The sequence below is a fragment of the Sceloporus undulatus genome, chromosome 4 (assembly GCF_019175285.1).
Source record: "Sceloporus undulatus isolate JIND9_A2432 ecotype Alabama chromosome 4, SceUnd_v1.1, whole genome shotgun sequence".
Lineage (NCBI taxonomy): Eukaryota > Metazoa > Chordata > Lepidosauria > Squamata > Phrynosomatidae > Sceloporus > Sceloporus undulatus.
Window position 1 is genome coordinate 71,172,463 of NC_056525.1, and position 20,425 is coordinate 71,192,887.

General features: G+C 42.2%; 1 protein-coding gene across 3 annotated transcripts in view; it reads left to right on the top strand.

Moving 5' to 3' along the window:
• TIE1 (tyrosine kinase with immunoglobulin like and EGF like domains 1) overlaps positions 1–20,425 on the top strand; it is a 38,318-nt gene extending 17,893 nt beyond the window's left edge. The window contains exons 7-24 of one of the 3 annotated variants that reach the window (XM_042464187.1): positions 204–332; positions 579–724; positions 963–1,107; positions 1,383–1,541; positions 3,915–4,052; positions 6,204–6,494; positions 7,525–7,815; positions 9,767–9,960; positions 10,196–10,234; positions 10,489–10,699; positions 11,855–11,965; positions 13,796–13,986; positions 14,844–14,957; positions 15,286–15,356; positions 15,874–15,914; positions 17,250–17,346; positions 17,609–17,708; positions 18,870–20,425. In XM_042464187.1, coding sequence (XP_042320121.1) covers positions 204–332; positions 579–724; positions 963–1,107; positions 1,383–1,541; positions 3,915–4,052; positions 6,204–6,494; positions 7,525–7,815; positions 9,767–9,960; positions 10,196–10,234; positions 10,489–10,699; positions 11,855–11,965; positions 13,796–13,986; positions 14,844–14,957; positions 15,286–15,356; positions 15,874–15,914; positions 17,250–17,346; positions 17,609–17,708; positions 18,870–18,941 — 2,540 coding nt within the window. In that variant the 3' untranslated portion in view covers positions 18,942–20,425. The remainder of the gene's footprint in view (positions 1–203; positions 333–578; positions 725–962; positions 1,108–1,382; positions 1,542–3,914; positions 4,053–6,203; positions 6,495–7,524; positions 7,816–9,766; positions 9,961–10,195; positions 10,235–10,488; positions 10,700–11,854; positions 11,966–13,795; positions 13,987–14,843; positions 14,958–15,285; positions 15,357–15,873; positions 15,915–17,249; positions 17,347–17,608; positions 17,709–18,869) is intronic. The other 2 variants (XM_042464188.1, XM_042464189.1) reach the window with 2 other exon arrangements.

Here is a 20,425-nt window from a genome sequence, read left to right on the forward strand (position 1 = left end):
AGTTTTCAGGAAAGAAACAGTTATCGTCACTGGGCACAAATATGGTGCAGTTCTCTATCACAATGGGGTTAAAATGACCTGCCACTCCATCACATTAGATAGGTTTAGGACAAGTGAAGTCTGTTCAGATACTGTTCTAGCAATTCAGTCTTTGGGACATGGTCAGAAGAAGCTGACTTCCATTTGTTGTCTTCTTCTTCCAGCCTGTTCCTCTGAGAAGTATGGCCCCAACTGTGCTCTGGAATGTCGTTGTGAGAATGGAGGCACCTGTAATCGGTTTAGTGGTTGCATTTGCCCATCTGGGTGGCATGGACAGCACTGTGAAAAGTCAGGTAACAGCACCTTGGCTGAAAGTACATTATGAAGACTCAGGAGCTAGGCACAATGCTGGAGAAATTCCAAAAATGGATCACATCAAATGTTGAAGCCCAGCTTCTTAGTTAGCATATTGTCCATTGTTCACTCCCTAGGGTGGAAGGGGGGCACCAGATAAACTTCACAAAATTTCACACATTTAAATGTGCTTTCTCATTACCATGTAATAACATTTTGTCTTTATTGTGATGTTCTATGCTAAGACCGGATACCTCAGATCATCAACTTGCCTTCTCATCTGGAGTTTAATGTAGGCTCTCAGCCTGTAGTTACCTGCATAGCAACAGGCAACCCACCCCCTGTGCGTGACAGCATTGAACTGCGCAAGGCTGATGGAACAGTGATCATGGTAACGTACCTTCAGATCTTGGATCAGACCTTATCCTGTTACCAGACCCTGTGTTACCTTCCCTCTGCTTCTCAAGCTCACATAAAGCTGTAGAGATACTGCCAACCTGGGTAGATTTAAAAGAGGAATTCATAGAGGCTATGGTAATCAATGGTTGCCAGTCAGAATGGCTGTGTATTGCCTCTATCAGATGGTGAGATGAAGAGTGCAGTTGACTGTGCTCTTTCGTTCTGTGCAGCCTACAAAAGCCATAATGGAAAAGGATATGACAACCTGTGAATTTCAAGTTCCACCACTAACCCTCTCTGACACATGCCTCTGGGAATGCCGAGTCTCAACTACTGGGGGGCAAGATAGTGGCAAGTTCAAGGTCACAGTGAAAGGTGAGAAGATAGTGAACTGTCATGGCCAAAACTATTTGTGAATGGGGCTGTCTTTTCTGTAAACTGGTACTGATCAAAGTGGATCAAAGATGGGAGATGGAACAGTTTTACTATTTTGGGGGAGTATCCCATAAATAATTGATGAAGACCTGTTTTCATTGTCCAAATAATCTTTCTTCTAAGGATAAAAGAGAAATCTGCATGCCCCTTATCTACTTTCCTCTTTGTCTTATCTGAGAAAGATTTTTCAATGTTAACACTGTTGCTTCCTCTAGTGCCTCCCATGCCACTAAGCCCTCCCATGCTCCTGGCCAAGAAGAGTCGGCAGCTCGTAATATCTCCTGTGGGGCACATTTCAGGGGATGGACCCATCATCTCCATCAAGGTTCTCTACAAGCCCCAAACTGGCACATCTCCCTGGTCATTCATTGTAGGTAAGGGGATTGCTGGGTCTGGCTGAAGTTGGGTTTCCACAACAGAGCTTAGTCTGCACTGTTTTTTGTACTCGATCAGGAATGGCCATTCCCTGAACAAAGGGTCTTTTTGCATTTGCAGAAGGTTGTAAGACCCCAGTGAAGGTTTTCCAATGGAAGTAAAGCAAGAGGATTACCCAAGGGTGTAGGTACAAGAAGGTCAAAATTGGGGTACTGACCCCCAAACCCCAAATAAGAATTCTGTCTCCCCCTCCATGGAATTTTCCTCCAGTGCCTGAATTTCTAGCATTGCAGCAACTTTAAAATTTCATTTAGAGATACATTTTAGGCATCCAAAGAAAAGGGGCAGGCAAAGATACCAAGGGAATGCAAACACAGCAAGTGTGAGAGTAGTAGGTGTTAATGGCACACTCTCTGCAAAGCCAGAAATGTGAGGAATGAAGAAAATTTTAATTAGGATGGGCAAAATTATTAATTGGGGGTAAAACTCTCATCCCACCCCTACATACATGCAGTTCCTCCCTGAAGCTGCCATTCCCTGCTGCCCTCCAGTTCTCCAAAGCAACTTTTTTTGGAAAACATGGAGGAATGCAAGGGGGAGGAAGAACTACGAAGGTGATTTGCCTTCTCCCTTTTTCCAGCACAAGTGAAACTCCATCAAATGGCAATCTGTCACCTGTGGCTTCTATTCTTTTTTTGACCCATACAAATGGGAGCTGGGATGTGGAGGTAGCAAAATGTTTACAGCACAGGCAACCATGAAGTCACAAGCTTTCTTTGGCCATTTTCTGCACAGCTGAAACAGGCATGGAAAGTGTGACTGGCATGTCCTAGTCCCCAAAGTTAGGCATGGCACTCCAGAAAGACTACAAGTGATCAATAGTAGTTCTTAGAAGAGGAATTCATGCAGGAGGGGCCAATCTGTGGCCCTTTGATTTTGTTGGACTGCAATTCCCACCAGCCCTAGCAGCCATAACTGATGATGAGGAATGCTGGGAGTTGCAATCTAGCAAGAAGTGGAGAGCTGCACTTTGCCTGCCTTTGGATCACTATGGATCAGGATGGAAATGCTGCAGAAATTCCAGTAGAAAGATCAGTGGGCATTTTGCAGCAGGCAACATGTGGAACAGAGACCTTAGCATGATGATGGAATGGAGGGAATCCATATCAGATCTGCAGATAATGTGAAATTGGTAGGGGTGGCTAACATACTGGAAGAAAGGAACAGAATTTAAAAAGAACTTAATAAACTAGAAAACTGAGCTGATACTAATAAAATTCAGCAGGGACAAATACAAAATTCTACATATATGCCACAAATACCAAATGCAAAGATTTGCAGCAGGTTCAGTTCAGATACATGGCACAGTACTACATGTGAAAAGGACATGGGGATTATTTTGGTCATAAACTGAACATAAGCCAGCAGTGTGATGCTGCAGCAAATGCTATCTTAGCCTGCATTAATAGGATCATAGTAAAAAAACAAACAAAAAAACCCGCAAATGCAGGAAATTTATCACACTATATTCCTGCAAACATGAAATAACATGAAAATAAACCGAAGGTAAAACATAGATAAATGGCAGCTTTTTACTTTCGGGAAGTTCAGAAAGTAAAAAGCTGCTGTTTTTCTCTTTTTTCATGTTTGCAGGAATGTCGTCATTTGCGGGTTTTTAAAATTTTAAATCTAGTTTAAATCCCATTTCTGAATGGGATTTTACTAGTGTGATATGGGTCCTTAGACAAGTTGGAGCGAGTTCATAGAAGGGCAATGAGGATGATGAGAGATTTGGGCAACAAAATGTATGAGGGAGCTGGGCATCTTCAGTTTGGTGTAGAGAAGACTGAAGGGTGACACAATTGCCCTCTTTAAATACCTAAAGGACTGTCACAGAGAGGAGAGTGCAGGCTTGTTCTCTGCTGCATGAGTGAGTAGCACAAGATCTAATGGTTTTAAGTTACAGGAGAATAGATTTTGATTGAACATTAAAAGGAACTTCTTGACAGTGAGAGTGGTTCAGCAATGGAAACCATTGCCTAGAGAGGTGGTGTGGAATCTCCTCATCTGGGTGCCTTCAAAAAGAGGTTGGACAGCTATCTGATGGAGATACTCTAGCTCAGTGATTCCCAATCTCTGGTCCTCCAGGTGTTTTCAACTTCAGCTCCCAGAAGCCTCAGCCATCTTGGCCAATGGTCTGGGATTCTAGAAGTTGAAGTCCAAAACACCTGGAAGACCAGAGTTTGGAAATTACGGCGTCTAGCTGGAGATCTTGCACTGAGCTTGCAGTTGTGTTTCATGGCCCATGAGGCTCTTCCAATTCTATGATTCTTTGAACCTCTTGCACTAATGACAACTAATCTGATCAACAGTTGACAATGTCCAGAACGTCACCTTGACGAACCTGCTACCTGTCACTACTTACCTTGTTAAAGTTCAGCTCACACGCCCTGAAGTTGGAGGAGAGGGAGCACCTGGCCCTGTGGCTATCATGGTAACAGAGTGCCAAGGTCAGTATCTGATGATTAGTGAACCTAGTGAACTCAGATGAGAAATACCCAAAAAGAGATGGGGAGGGAAAAGGATCCATGGTGAGCATCAGCGCTTGGTATTATTTGCTATTAGAATATTGTAAATCCTACAGTTTGGGTTTAGAAGCAGCTGCTTCCAGGATGTGAAGAAGGAAATGGGACTGTTTATTATGGCTTGGATTCAACCAGGACATGGGGTTATGTTGGCCATCCTTCCAGACAGAGAAGACATACTCAAAGCTGTAAATCTTTTGTGCTTCTCATTCTCTTTCTCTCTGGAAGCATAAACATTTAATGTTCAGATGATCTATAAATTGTGCATATGAAGTGAGTCTGCACAAATATTTTTATTTTGCAAAATTATTTGCCTTCTGTTAGTATCAAACTCATGGGGTTGCTGTAAGTCAGTCGGTGGCTTGAAGGTAGCTATTATTAGTAGTAATGATGGAAAGAAGGTCATATGTTAAAGGCTTTTTCAACAACAGCAACAACAACAAGCTTGTTAAATGTTAGATATGGTGAATGACTTGTACGATTATGCACATGACTGGGACAGGTGTGTGTGTGTGCCTGCATACAAGGAAGTCTGAGTCCTTGTTTATAGATATTCATGTCTGGATGGGTCACCTTACCTACTGCAACCTCTGTCTCCACACATGACTAGCCTGTATTTTCCCACCACATCCACAAGTGAGTGGAGGGCAAAAAGGCATTTATCTCTAAATTAGTGATGTTTTAACAGTTCACCAGGATCTGATTCTAGATTTGGGGTACAGGCTGTGTGCCCCTCCAGATATTGGACTGCAATTCCCAGCATTCCTTACCATTTTCTGTGCTAGATGAGGTTGATGAGAGCTGCAGTCAAGCAATATCTGAAGACCATACAGTTCCCACCCTGTCAATACACAACACACTACTGGATTGTGTGACTGTAGAGTAACAATGGTTAGTGGTTTCAGTATTGGACTATGGCTCTGGAGATCAGGTTCAATTACCCACTCTTCCATGGAAACCCATTAGGTGACCTTGGGTGAGTCACACATTCTCAGCCTCAGAAGTTCCCATGATAAGTCCACCTTTGGGTCACCCTAAGTCAAAATGACTTGAAGGCACATAACTACCACCACAACAATAACAACAAAGAAAGATTCTCCAAAATTTATAGTTGCTGGGAGAAAATCAAGAGTGGATTTTTGTGTGAAAGGACTTATGAGCTTGATTCTGATCACAAATTCTATGCTCAAGTGTCTGGTGTGTGTGTGTGTGTGTGTGTGTGTGCCTTCAGTTACCTTTTGGCTTATGACAACCCCATGAGTTTCATAGGATTTTCTTTGACAAGGAATACTCAGAGGTGGTTTTGCCAGTTTCTTCCTCTGAAATATCGGCTACAGCACCTGGTACTCATCCATCCTATACTAAACAGGACTGACCCTGCTTAGCTTCCAAGATCAGATGTGATTTATTACCTTAAGGGTATTTATGCCATCTGTTTGCTAAGAGGCACATCCTTAATGCATACTGAATGTCTTCTGCCTAAGTAATTATTTCATAACAGGTTCCAGTTCTAACAAGTCTGACGTCTGTTTCTCCCAGCAGTATCTGGTGCATTGCTGACAATCATCAGTAACATATGTGTGCCGTGTGTGTCCTATTTTGCACAGGGACTATCCTCTAGTTGCTCCCTATCCAAAGCCTCCCTCACCAGCATCTGACAATGGCTGTGTAGCCATTGTTATGGCAGAAGAGGAGAGAGGAAGGAGGCAACTGGGCAGCCTCTCATCCCCCTGCAGTTCAGTGGAGAAAGAGGCATAGGAATGGCATTGTGGTCCTGCTGCCCAGTTTCCTCCCGCTCCAGAGCTGTTTAACTGCCATAGCATCAGTCATAGGGCCTTGTAGCAGCCCAGAGGGAGAGAAGACAAGGAGTTGAATGTGCACAGTTACACTCCCAGTGTACTATTTAAGATCTCAACCCCTTACCAAGAAAAAGCAACACTAGTAATGGAAGTTGTGTAGTGGGAATGGCCTATGGCTGTAGCTAAAGATAAATGCCCTGGGACCGCTTGCTCCCAGGTGCTGTTAGGCAGGAACAAAATCAGACTGATAGGTTTTTGACCTCTCTATCCCACACAGAGCCAACAGCCAAGCCTGTGATTAAAAGTTCGTTCTTTGAAGAGAGCCACAATCTTTGTGTAAACTGGAATTTGCCCAAGAGTGACACTGTGGGCTCTGGATACCTTGTCCAGCTCTATGACTCACCCAAAGAACTTGTACGTAAGAAGAACATTACTTCCATGACTGTGCAGTCTGCCTGTATCCCAAACCTTAAATTCAACAAGGAGTATAACCTGGAAGTATTAGTGTATCATTGTGCCAGCCTGGGACCACCATCTGAACCCTACAAAGTCAAGATCAACAGCAAAGGTGGGAAGTAGGATATACCATTATCATCTGAGATGGGGGGTGATCAGCATGGTTTTATTTGCATAATAACTACCTTGTCAGAAATGTCTCAAATGGATCAGGCCTCTGCAGTGCTGTACCAGTCTCTGATTGGTCCACTGCTGTGTGATTGATGGGTCTCAAACATCTAAATCAGTATCCCACTGTGTAATATTAAATAATATTTGTTCTAACTTCTCTGTATAGTACTGGTAATTTTGAAGACCAAGCAGTCAGCATGATCATCCCTGTAGTTACACCCCACTCCACAAAAAGAGTCCAAAGATGTCAGTAAACTATTCTAGCTGTTTCCATCTCTACATGGAGCAGGTCATTTGTAGACTTAATAGGTCCAATTTGCTTGTTCAAAACAACAGAGATAATTTATAACAACATATTGTTACTGGGGAAATCTGCTACCCTCATCTGCTACTGCAAAGATTGCAGCTAAGCTCAGAGTGAACAGTTTAAAACCTCAGGATGAATACAGTGTCCCTGCTAATCAAAAAGTGTTGGTGCTTTGACCCTGTGAGCTCTGGCTCCACCACACTGACTTCTGTGAGCTCCCAATGAAGATGAGCAATGTGTATTGCCAGGCAAGATGCCAAGTACCAACTTGGAGATATTCACCTTCAACCAAACATTGTTTTCCAGCACCATAGTAATCAGGGCTAGACCAAGACATTTGGCATCCCAACCACCTCAAAGTCAAGGTGCAAAGCATCTAAGGCCAATCAAGTTATTTTAACACATGAGCCAAGAAAATCTCACAAAAGTACCTCTCTCTGTCCCTGACAGTAAATTGTTAAATAAAAATTTGCTGCTTTTCTTTATCTGCTACCTCACTCCACCCAATGGTAGGGCCAGCCATAATGAAAACCCTGCTAATCAGTTCCCTCTCAGAATCCCCCATGTTTTAGAGGTCCCCAAGTGCCCTGTCTACTTTGACATGGCTTACATTCCTGGTGGAGACTGCGGAGCTAATAGCTGTACCACTTTCTCCTCCTCCCAGGCCCCTCATCCCCACAGTCTCTCATGGTGGAGCCCCTCGCTGACAGCAGTGTCAAGCTCACATGGCTGCCCCCGGAATACCCCAATGGTGGCATCAACAAATACATTGTAGAGGTGCAACAGCTGGGGGGTACCAACGAACCACAATGGGTGGACACAGAAAATGGCTGGGAGACCACAAAGCTCATCACGGGGCTCAACACCAGCACGTTGTATCAGTTCCGAGTGCGAGCCAACTCTTACGTACCAGGCGAGTGGAGCAAACCTGTGAGAGCTGAGATCTTGGGTGATGGTGAGTGGATGAATGGGTTAGTTGGGTTGGTTGACCCAGGGTATATCCACACTGCATGGTTTATAGCACTTTGATCTTACTTTTAACTTCCATGTACCATTTGTAGTGTGATGGAAATACTTGGAGTTCTCTGTTAGAGAGTTCTAGTACTGTAGTTCAGTAGAGAGCACTTCCCCAAACTAAAAATCAGAGGATTCCAGAGGACGGAACAATTACAGTTAGAGTGGGATCAAAATGCCATAAAAATGTCAGTGTGGATACACCCCCAGTGGATGGGGACCAAGCAGAAAGGGCAGAAGTGTTGGCATAAGTAAGGCCTTGTCAAACTTGCAGCACACCTCAGTTACACACAACATGGGCCAGGCAGGATATAGTCATGGCTGCTCCTGGCAGATAGCAACACCTGCAGTACCAACCTATCCAGAAGGTGGAACATCTCAAGAGCTCACTGATGCCAGACAGTTGGCTCTTACTTAGTGTGGCCAATTCAAAATCATTCCAGACCTGTTGCATCTTTTCCTCCTTAACAGTTTTTTTTTTCTGTTAAGAGTTGTTGTTTTTTGGACTATAACTTCCAGAATACCCTCACTCAGAATGACCAGTGGTAATTCCTGGAGCTATAGTAAAAGAACAAGAACAAAAAACATAATAATAATGCTTCCAAACCTTGGGAGAAAAACAGATGCCACAGTGTACTCACACCAGAGGGCTAGACATTAATGACATTGTTTTCTGGGGCCCCACAATATGTAATGAATGGATCAAGGATCTCAATTCATGAGGCATTTTTTGAAGAAATATTGTTTAATGACAGGTGAATGGATAACTTATAAAGAATTATTAAAATATGATGGGTGCCAACATCAAATAAAATCAAGGGAAGAATTAATGTCAGAAGGGATAATGTGCCATTGCTTTCCACATAGACAGAAAGATTTAAAATTGATTTTAAATTAGAAGGATTTGAAGAAGATAATTTGGAATTCAAGGAACTAGTACTACCTAGAAAATAATAAATAAATTGTATAAGATTTTGTTAAAAGTAGATTTGGAACAAGAAGTAGTAATGGATGACATGATCAAGTGGACACAGGACATTGGACATCCAATTAAATTAGAAGATTGGGAAAAGACTTGGACTAAATACATCAAATTCTCAAATAGCTACATCTTGAAAGAAAACTTCTTTAAAATATATTTTAGGTGTTACATGACACCAGTAAAAATGGCTAAAATGTCAAAGAAAAAAGCAAGAGGTACCCTATATCCTATGTAGTAGCATTGTACAAAAGTTTTTAAAAATGGAAGAATATACATATGAAAGTAACCAAAGTGTTCAAATTACCCCAGGAATCCAGAAATATATTTACTAAACATGGTACCTAGTGAAAATAAACAATTTAACAAAAATCTTTGAAGAATAGTATTATAGTATATAGAATTACAGCAGCAAGATTGGTGATAGTAAAAAATTGAAAACAAAAAGAGACATGAAAAATTGAAGAGTGGCTATTCAAATTGTTTGAGATATATGATATGGACTTATTAATATAAGCATTAAATGTTAAATCTATTAATCAATGCAAACAAGATTGAGAAGGAGTGAAATTGTTATGGAAGGAGAAATGGGGAGAAAATATAATCCTGTTTAAATAACTAAACAAACAAAATAAAAGGAAAAGAAGGTAAAATATACATTTATCATAGAAGGAATAAAAATGTGAACAAATAGAAGAGGAAGGGAAAAAGAGAAAAGAATAATCAGGATGACAGGGAAAGGAAATAATAGATTTAGAAGGTAATATAGTAAGTAATTAACTCGTTAAGGCAAGGAGGAAAAATAAGAAAAATCTAGCTGGTAAACTCATCACATTTGGTGGGAAGTCAAATTAAGGAATATATGACAAAAAGGGAATACTACATTAGGGAAATTAATGTGTTCTTTCCCCAGGAGCACTGAGCCAAGAACCCACCCTGGAGAGCAAGAACTTGCCTCCTTCCAACGTGGACCAGCAGCTGCTGTTTGCCATTGTAGGCTCTGTCTCTGTCACCTGCCTGACCATCTTATTTGCTCTTCTGGCCCTTTTCCTCATCAAGAAGAACTTCTTCCACCGGCGCCGGACATTCACCTACCAGTCAGGCTCTGTGAGTGATGATGCTTTTGAAATACCCACTGACCCTGCTTCACCTCTCCTCTCTGCTCTCTACCCCCAGAGGATCATGCCAACAAGCCACTTGACTGCTTGGTGCTTGCCCTCCAACCTTCCCAGTTTGGCCAGGACAGTCCCAGTTAATCCTCTGTCATCCCACTTTTCCAGCTACTTTTAAAATGTCCCGCTTTCTCTCTCCTCCTTCCACTTTCTTCCTCCTTTATTTTCAGCTTACCTCAATTGCTGCAAATGGAGTTCAAAGCACAAAAGTAAGTTGCACTCAGTTAGTGAGAGGAGAGGAGTGGGTGGAATCTGGTCTTTCCCAGTAGGCTCAACTGATAACAAATTGCTGCAGCCTATTCTAGCTTGTGTGTTGTTCCTTGTTAATAAGGTTTGCCCTCTTGATCAAAGTCTGTTACTTGACCACATGTATCCTGATTTTTATCTGTGAAATGATGGAGGGTATGTTGGTGTGTAATGCTCATACCAACTGTCCTTTCCACCAAACCTCATTCTCTCTCAGGGGGAAGAGACCATCCTGCAGTTCAATTCAGGCACATTGACCCTGACACGCCGGCCCAAGCCACAGCCTGAACCTCTTAGTTATCCCATCCTGGAGTGGGAAGACATCAAGTTTGAGGACATGATAGGGGAAGGGAACTTTGGGCAAGTCATCCGGGCCATGATCAAGAAAGACGGTTTGAGAATGAACGCAGCCATTAAGATGCTGAAAGGTGAGATTTGTGCCACTGAGCAAGTGGTTCAAAACCTTTAAAGTCTCAAATGTTGTTGGACTACTGCAATTCTCAGGTTTCCTCATCATTGGCCATGTTGGCTGGGAGCTGACATTTCAGTGCCCAAGTGTGAGGACCTTGACCTACATAACTCTGAGGCTGTTCACAGGCAGATGGTCTCTTTTCTCTTTCTGGCCTTGCTTAGGGTTTAAATAATTAGCAGACCAGCCCTGTTCCCTGCCTTCTTGATGATGGTGGAGACTGCACAGACTAGTACATATACACATCCCTGCTTAATGTTAAAATTGATGCTCCCCAAATAATAAGCCAAAGAGCAACACTCCAGCACAAAATCATAGATACTTCACAGCACATCTGCCCAACAACCTTACACAGGTTAAACTAGTTTCACAGCAGTTTCCTGTCCCCAGATGGCACTGTGGTAGATATCTTTACCAAATTTTTCAGCACTTAAACTACAATTCTGAGGGTTCTTTGAATAGTAGGAAACTATGACATAGTATGAAAGCAATACGTTTGTGCCCATAAAGTGGGTTTGCAAAGGAAGAGCCATTTATTTTTGTTATGGGTACCTCCAAGTATGTACCAGCGTGATGTAGTGGCTTGAGTGCTGAACTGGTATTTGATGCTCTGGAGATCATGGTTTGAATCACTGCTCAGCCATAGAAACCCGCTGGTCAATCTTGGGCAACTCATACTCTCCCAGCCACAGATGAAGGCAAAGACAAAACCACTCTGACCAAATCTTGCCAAAAAAAACCATAATAGGGTAGCCTTAGGGTTGCCATAAGTCAGTAATGTCTTGAAGGCACACAACAGCAGCAATAAACATTCAAACAGCACCTTGCTTATGTACCTGTAAAACAAGAGCACATGCATGCAGCAATTTGTGTTTCCAAACACATTGAATATGTTGATGCAAGTAACATACATGTAGCCCACATTCCTAAATACTGAGATTGATCACAAATTCACATGACATGTAGGATAGTGGGCAGCATGGGTTTGCCACCTTATGGAGTACAGACAGCACATTTCCCATTTCTCTGTTCAGAGGAGGTTTTCTGTCGGGCTCCTACCTTTGAACACCCTCTCCCCAGTGCTACAGTTGTGGCATCTGCATCTGTGTTTCAGAATTTGCCTCTGAGAATGACCATCGGGACTTTGCTGGAGAGCTGGAAGTTCTTTGCAAGCTGGGCCACCATCCTAATATCATCAACCTGCTGGGAGCCTGTGAGAACAAGGGTGAGCTGCTTTGCATGGTGCATGATAATCCTGCCTCTTTCTCCAGCATTCTACTCCCCCACCCAAAACATTTTGCTTCCTGCTCCAGAGTTTCTGTCATAGTGCTGGCACCATCTAGTGACAGAAGTGACCTAAAGCATTACATTTCTGAGATCCCCTTTTGGGTTTCTTCCAGAGCAGATCCACCATGGTGTAGTGGTTTGAGTGTTGGACTATGATTCTGGAGAACAGGGTTCGAATTTCCCGTTCAGCCATGAAATCCACTAGGTGACAGTGGGCAAGTCACACACTCTCAGCCTCAGATGATGGCAGTGTCAAACCTTTGAAAAAAGCATGCCAAGAAAATGCTGTGATAGGTTTGCCTTAGGGTCACCATAGGTTGGAAACGACTTGAAGGCACACAACAACAGTCTAAAGAAGCCCAATTTCTTGTAGTTTTGCCAGTTGTTGTTACCTCTGTGTCCATTGATTGGAGTGCAGGTTGCTAAAACAGTCCTATGGTTTGAAGGACAAATAGCCCATTTGTAGTACAAAATGTACTTTGGCCATATCATGAGAAGGCATAACTCATTAGTGAAGACAATAATGTTAGGAAAGACGGAGGCAAGTAGAGTGAGAGGAAGACTCCATGCCAAGTGGCTAGACCCAATTAGGTAGATCACAGGCCTGAATCTGTAGAAGCTCAGCAGATCAGAGGACGATAGGGAGTGTTGGAGATGTCTCATCCACAGGTTACCACGAGTTGGGACCAACTCAAGGACAGCTAACAACAACAGGACAAAATTTCCATTTTTCTTGGTGGCTACCCCTAGACTCTGGCACTCCCTTCTGAGGGAAGCCAGAATTGCCCTGCCATTCAATCCTTCTGTCATCAGGCAACCCTTCTTTATTCTGACTGATGTTTTTTAAAGAACAGGATATGAGTGCTGTATTGTTTTAAGCTGAACTGTTTTAAATGGCTTTTTATCTTTTTAATTGCAATGTTATCCTTTTAAATGTAGGTTTTAATTAGTTTAATACAGTTACTAGTTTAACTGCATTTTAATGTTCACTTTTTGCTTTAGTTTTTAGTTATATTGTTCCTTTTAATTGTATGCCACCTTGAGTCCCAGGTTTGGGAGAAAGGCAAGATATAACTATATTATTATTATTATTATTATTATTGATTTTTAAAATAATTGGAATTACAATGTTAAAGTGCAAAAGTACCATTTTAATGATGGACTATAATACTATAATTATGATTTTCTGATTTTAAAAAAGGAGAAGATAAGGAGAGTTTTTGTTCTGATCTGTCTTGCCTTTAAAAGGAAACCTACTTGAGGGTGGGAATAAAATGTTGCAGATGGTGCTTGGAATTGCCAGAAAATAGTTTGTTACAATAGAAACATAACTTGGATATTTTTAACAACTCAAGAACTACAGCTGTAAATATCACAAACTCCCAATACATTTGCCCTGTCTGAACCCTTGTATAGCAATTTTTTTTTCACTCTTCCTAACATGATATACAGAGGACCAGCATCTTGTATCTTATCTCACCAGGGCTTGGAAAAGACCCTTTTTGGACTACAGGTCCTAGACTCCACCAATTTATTTAATTTCTATGCCTCCTTTCTCCCAGAAAGGGACCCAAGGAGACTCACAATAAAAACTTTAAAAACTTATTACAATAAAACAATTAAAACATCACATACAAACAATATAAAATTACAAACATTATTACATTACAATCTATCTTGTTTCCTTTTTCTGGCCAGCTTCTGAAACACAGCTCACTGATACATGTGGCTTTTGGACCACCTGATTGTATCTCATTTTATATTCCAGGATACCTATATATTGCTATTGAATATGCACCTTATGGGAACTTGCTAGACTTCCTACGCAAGAGCCGAGTCCTGGAGACAGATCCTGCCTTTGCAAGAGAGCATGGAACAGCCTCGACCCTCACATCCCAGCAGCTCTTGCAGTTTGCATCTGATGTAGCCAAAGGCATGCAATACTTAAGTGAAAAACAGGTCTGTCTCATATATTTATCTTCATAAATACAGGTTGAATATCCCTTGTCCAAAAATCTGAAATGCTCCAAAATCCAAAACATTTCTCATGGGTGGCTGAGATAGTGACACCTTTGCTTTCTGATGGTTCAAGGTGCACAAACTTTGTTTTATGCACAAGATGATTGGAAAATATTATATAAAAATACCTCCACTCTGTGTGTATAAGGTGTATATGAAATATAAATGAATTTTGTCTTGGGTTCCATTTCCAAGATATCTCATTATGTATATGGGAATATTCCAAAATTTTAAATAAAATCCAAAATCTGAAACACCTCTGGTCCCAAACATTTTGGATAAGGGAGACTCAACATGTATTCGTTTTCTTTAAGAAAGCAGACCTAGGACCTCATCACACTAGACAAATCCTGCACAGAAACCGGATTTTTAAAGTAGAAAAAAAAACAACACAAATGTGGGATGTTTTTCAGACATGTTTGCGCCAAAAAGCAATAATGCGAAAATAAAGTGAATGGAAAGTCAACAAAAACAATACCTTTTTTCTTTCGGGAACTTCCCAAAAGTAAAAAGTTGTCATTTTTGTCAACTTTCCATTCGCTTTATTTTCATGTTATTGCACTTTGGAAGAAACAGCGTCTGAAAAATATCCTGTATTTGTGGGGGTTTTCTACTTTTTTATCCCATTTCTGCCCAGGATTCATCTAGTGTGATAAGTTCCTTAGTGTGATTGCTTTCTAGGGAAACAGGCAACCCAGGGAATTGGTTGTGCGCATGGGGTCAGTGTATTTCTCTTTGTAAAAATTAGCTTCCTTAATTAAGAAAGCAGACTCCATGTGGTTGTCTTTCACTTCTAGTTTATTCATAGAGACTTGGCTGCCAGAAACATCCTAGTAGGGGAAAACCTGACTTCCAAGATTGCTGATTTTGGCTTGTCCCGAGGGGAGGAAGTTTATGTAAAGAAGACGATGGTAAGTCTAGATATAGTACCACTTCAGAGTGGAATTAGCATCATATATTTCAGAGGAAGGAACTGGCAAAACCACCTCTTGAGCATTCCTTGCCTAAGAAAACTCTATGAAATTCATGTGGTTGCTGTAAAGTTGTCTTGAACACATGCGTGCATACATGCGCGCACACACACACACAGAAGAACACCACTCTGAAGACCCCTCCCCACTCACCAACCCCTATTACTCGGGCTTTTCTTCTGTTCTGGGGAGAATGGTCTTCCATCTTCTTTCCTTCTCCTTATCTAAAGTGGGGCTTCTGCTCCCACAATGATGCTTGTTTTTGCAGGGCCGTTTGCCAGTTCGCTGGATGGCCATCGAATCCTTGAATTACAGTGTATACACAACCAAGAGTGATGTGTAAGTGATTTATAAAAGGGGCTTGTGGGTTGGGGAACAAGGTCTATCATAGATTGAAGTTTAGTTTACAGGGTTTCCAATGATCATATAGCTGGTGATGTTTTCAAACTCCAACCCCTTGCTCCTTTGCTGGTTGGGAGAAGTAGAAACTATCATAAGAAAAATGCCCATGGAGTAGGAGAATGTTTAGCTGATTAATCTTTTTCCTTTTTCCTGTTGAATCAGTCCTTAAAAAACATATGAATATTGCAAAACAAAACAAAGCAAAAGAAACCTGTGGGTTTGTTGTTATGTTGGGGATTTGTTTGTTTGTTTTTGTTTTTTAAAATACAAAGGAAGCATGAGATAACTTGCAATTAATAAACAGAACCTACTGGCTTGAATATTTCCCTTTTTGTTGTGTACAAAAGTAACAGGACACAACCAAAATAGCTTTTAAAAAATCATCATGGTCTGTAGCAGAGCTGATTATGCTGATGGATCTCAGCCCACATCCTAATTTATCTTTCTGTTGCAGGTGGTCATTTGGGGTCCTCTTGTGGGAAATTGTCAGCCTGGGTGAGTTCCTATCTAATGGGAACAGTCTGGCCTTTTTGTCCCCACTCTTTCATCACTTTGTATCCCATTGGGGCCCCAAACTGTTCTGTACAACTTGTTCTTCTCATTTATTCCATATCCTCTGTCATATGTCAGCAGCACCAGAAGTCTAAAAGCACTTGCTAGCCCCAACTACAGTAGAGTTATTGAAGTAACTGAATTTATAAACTGTAAATGTTGATTTACAATTCAGCAATTGAATGGGACTAGCAATGGGATTTATGTATGTCAGAGGTGGGAATCATTGAGCTTGTTGGATTTCAAGTTCTAGCAGCCCCAACAAGCATAGCCAACTTTGAGGAATGCTAGGAGTTACAGTACTACAAGATATGGAGAGCTGCATTATTCCCACCCATAGTATCTTTGAGCAACAATTCAGCAATTGATTCAAATGGTTTTATGGATGGGATTTAGGCCAGGGTGTCTTAGGAGCTTTACAGACCGCCCAAAAGGGCGGTCTGCTGGCGCCCTCATTTGCTGCACGGAGGAGCCTCAGCGGCCAAACCACGCGACTCCTCCACGCAGCAAAAAGAAGCCGCAAAAAGTGGCTTCTTTTTGCGGCACCATTATGATGCCGCAAAGCGCCATTGGCGCACTTGCGGCATCATAATGGTGCCAAGATGTGCGGACGCTTAGCATCTGCTACGTCAAAATGGCAGCACCCATGTAGAATGGGCATTGCCATTTTGTATGTGCTCGGTGCATACTAGGGTTAGGGGCGTCCTAATCCTAGTACGTGCCGAGCACATACTTTTGGGCGGTGTAGAACCCACCTTAGAATCATTTTGGTTTAAGCAAGTGGAAACAACCATATGTCTCCCCCGCTGGCTATCAAGAATAAAAACCTTCACTTGAGGAGTACAAAGGGTTGATGTGCCTTAGATTAACAGCTCTTTCTTCAGGTGGAGTTGATAATGTTATGGGCACAACAGAATTTGGAAAATCCTAGCAACCTACACAGCCTATTCTCCCTGTTTCATTCTTGTTACCATTCCCTTTCAATGTAGCAATACTTTTCCAGATTTTGGGAAAATCTTTTCCAGGCCAGTGGTTGTGTTGGTTGAAGGATCTGAGGAGATGTAGTCCAAACAATAACTTTTCCTAGCATTTTTCATCTTTTTACTGTGGGGGAGAGGGGAAATGTAGTGATCTAAGGTAGGTGATTTAGGAAGAGAACTGCAGTATTCTGGTTTTGCTCCAGCAACATCCAGAGAGACATGTGAAGTGTGGTTTGGCTTGTATCAGGATGCTAGTAAAAGTACTGTCTAGTCTAGTCTAATCTTCCCACTTATTTAGGAGGGACACCATACTGTGGCATGACATGTGCTGAGCTCTATGAAAAGCTGCCCCAAGGATACCGCATGGAGAAGCCCCTCAATTGTGATGATGAGGTGTAAGTAGAATCTCCTATCCCTAGAATACACACTCGCACACTATGTATATTCACTTGTCTCCCAGTGATGTTAATTTGCATGCTCTCTCTCTGCTTCATGTACTACATACAGTATGAAGATGCACTTCCTTTTATTCCTGCACTCTTCACACTACGGGAGCAGCTAGAAAGAAATGCACAAGTAGACCAATCTCCCAATATCTTGAGAATTCCCCTTCATTCACATGTTTGCTTCACAGTCATTTCTCACCTCTTTCTTCAGGTATGAGCTGATGCGACAGTGCTGGCGGGACCGGCCATATGAACGTCCACCTTTTGCTCAGATCTCAGTGCAGCTCATCCGCATGCTAGAAGCTAGGAAGGTATTGGGGCCATTCTTGCTGCACTCTAAATATGCACTCTGTTCTTCTTAGGACCCCACTCCTACTTATATTTAAACTGGTTTGTGATTCATCTTCACTCCGTGTCAGCGAATCAATTCCAAAAGGTCCGTCGTTCCCACTGTGAAAGCGGATCTTTTCATTATCACCTTATCTTTTTTGGCACGATTGTCGTCCTCACTTGTTTGCACCACTTCAAAATGCATATCAATCATCTGCATGTCATCGGTGATGTAAGCGGCAGCCCAGCTTGGGAACTATAATTTTAAAAAATGATAGAAAAGTCTATTCATTTATTTTGCAACTACTTGCCTCACTGGGCTGCTGATAGCCCAGCTTGCCGCCAGAGTAATTGCAAGTAGTTGCAAAATCAATTAATCAAATCTTCTATCAGTTTTTTTAAAAAAAAAAAAACATGCACCCATAGATCACACCACAAGCACAAAGGCAGCACTGGGGGGGGGGGGGGGAGGGGAGGGGGTGCAAAAACAAAAAAGGGGGGGGGAATGGTAACCACACACCCCCCCGCCATTAGTCCCTCCCCTCCAAAATGATGCGATTCAGATCCATAGTTCCCACTTGTTGAACACGCTTCAGAATCAATTTTTTTCAAAAGAACTGCCAAAGAACTAGTGTCAGGAAAAAGCACAGGTGGGAGGTTGCATTTGCATTGCTTCATTGAGATTGAAACCAATCAAGTAGGATCAGAACTAGTTTCAAATGGGAATGATGGTCATATAACCCGATCCACTTTAAATCATAGTGGGAACGCAGCCTAGATCATTTTTAGCCAGATGACATAGCCCAGTGCCACCACTAGGGTACCCCAAATGTCTTTGTTCTGTCTTTCAGCTGAGAAGGATATATTGCTGGACGTAGAGTTTTGGTTTCCTCACCAAGGCAGGATGCAGGTGCTCCTTAGAGATTACAGAGTACTGGGCCCTACATTACGCATTTATCCTAAGATATTAGAATGGAGCCTGATCTCAGCAGGAATTCAGTGGTTAACTGAAATATGGGCTTGTATTACCTTGTCTTTTCCTCTTGAAATTAGGAGGGGAAATGTATTTACAAAAGAAAGGGAGAGGGAAGGAGCAAAATAGAGCCTACATCTCCAACTTTATTCTGCTTCTGTTTTGACAGGCCTATGTGAACATGGCTTTGTTTGAGAACTTCACTTATGCAGGGATCGATGCAACAGCTGAAGAGGCATAATTGAACTGAGCTCTGGCTCTTCCACTTCTATACAGAAAGAGGATACACATGAAATCGGATCCTTATGTATATATACCTCATGGCCAACCCGCCATCTTGTTATGCAGACTGTGCTGGGCACAGAGCATATTTGGACACAGCTAGTCTAGAGGATATTGCACAGACCCAGCCAACATGCCAACTTCTCTTTCCTTTGCCACAGATGCCTGTGCAGCACACATCACAAATAATCAAGACTCCATAAAACAACAAGTCATAGAACTCATGAGGAGAACACAGAGCTGTAAAAAAATGTGCCAGTGGCTCATCTTTGTCAATAGCTCATACTGCCATTTCCACACACTGAACTGGATGGAGCTTCCTATGCAATTTCCAGCCTACCTGTATGTTGGATAATGTGAAATATGTTCTCTGAAAGAGGAAATAGGCTAGATGTGGAGCAGCCTTCAGCAGCTGCAGACACCTCTGCAAAGATACTGATGGTTTCAAAATCCACATGGAGATGAAGAGAGAAGGACCAAAGAAAACATGGTGGAATCAATGAAACAGGAGATCCCTTGTCCTCTATATGCATGTACAAACTGTAGACAGGCTGCAGCTGTTCTCGTAGGCAGAGGGAGGTGTCTACTTCAGGAGGCAGCAAGTGGTTGCAAGGGGGTAGGATTAGAGAGTAGTATGGGCTATGTAGTCTATACTGTACACTCCAAGTTGGCCTGTTGCCCCCAAAGGTTTGCTGTGCCAGTCCCAGGGTTGAGAAAAGGTTCAACTACCACTCCCGTTAGCTCCGAACATTGAAGGAATGGGATATGTCATTTTATCCTTCACAACAGGCAGGAAAATACCTTGGGTCAGAACTGCCTATGGTCCTGCCATACAAATCTTAGCCAGAATTTACCTGCAGCCTGCCTGGCAATCTTTTGGAAGCAAAGGAATAAAGGTCACTCACACCCCCTTTCCTACTCCCTCCAGGCTTCCTTTATGTGGGAGAAGGCAGGAATGTAAAGATGTTAGCCATTCCCTGTGCCCAGCCACTGGGCAGAGAACAGTATCTCTTCACGTGTGATCTGCAAAGCTGCCACAGTCACTGCCATTGCTGAGAACCGTTCCTTGAAAACAGCTGCCAGACATAGTAGACAGTGCTGGGCTTGGTGGACAAAATCTTGCAGGACTGGCCTGTGCTCACTGCACTGTATTTCATGTCTACCTGTCTTTTGCCATGTTCTTGTTCAGGACTTGTTTTTTCTCTTTAAAGGGCATTACTGCACAAAGCTTTCGAAAGAGCAGCCACTCCATTGCTCTGACCTGTAATACCTTTGAGTGTACTTCTGCTCAAGGAGCAAACTCCCCTCTTCTGTTTCTCTGTTTTTCCCACTTTTCACAGGCTCATCTTGCTGCTCCCCCTGTTGCTAGAGGGTGATATGTGTGTTGAAACCTGTTTTAAAAACTGGTTGAATATCTTAAAACAAAAGAAGCAGTCAGCTGGA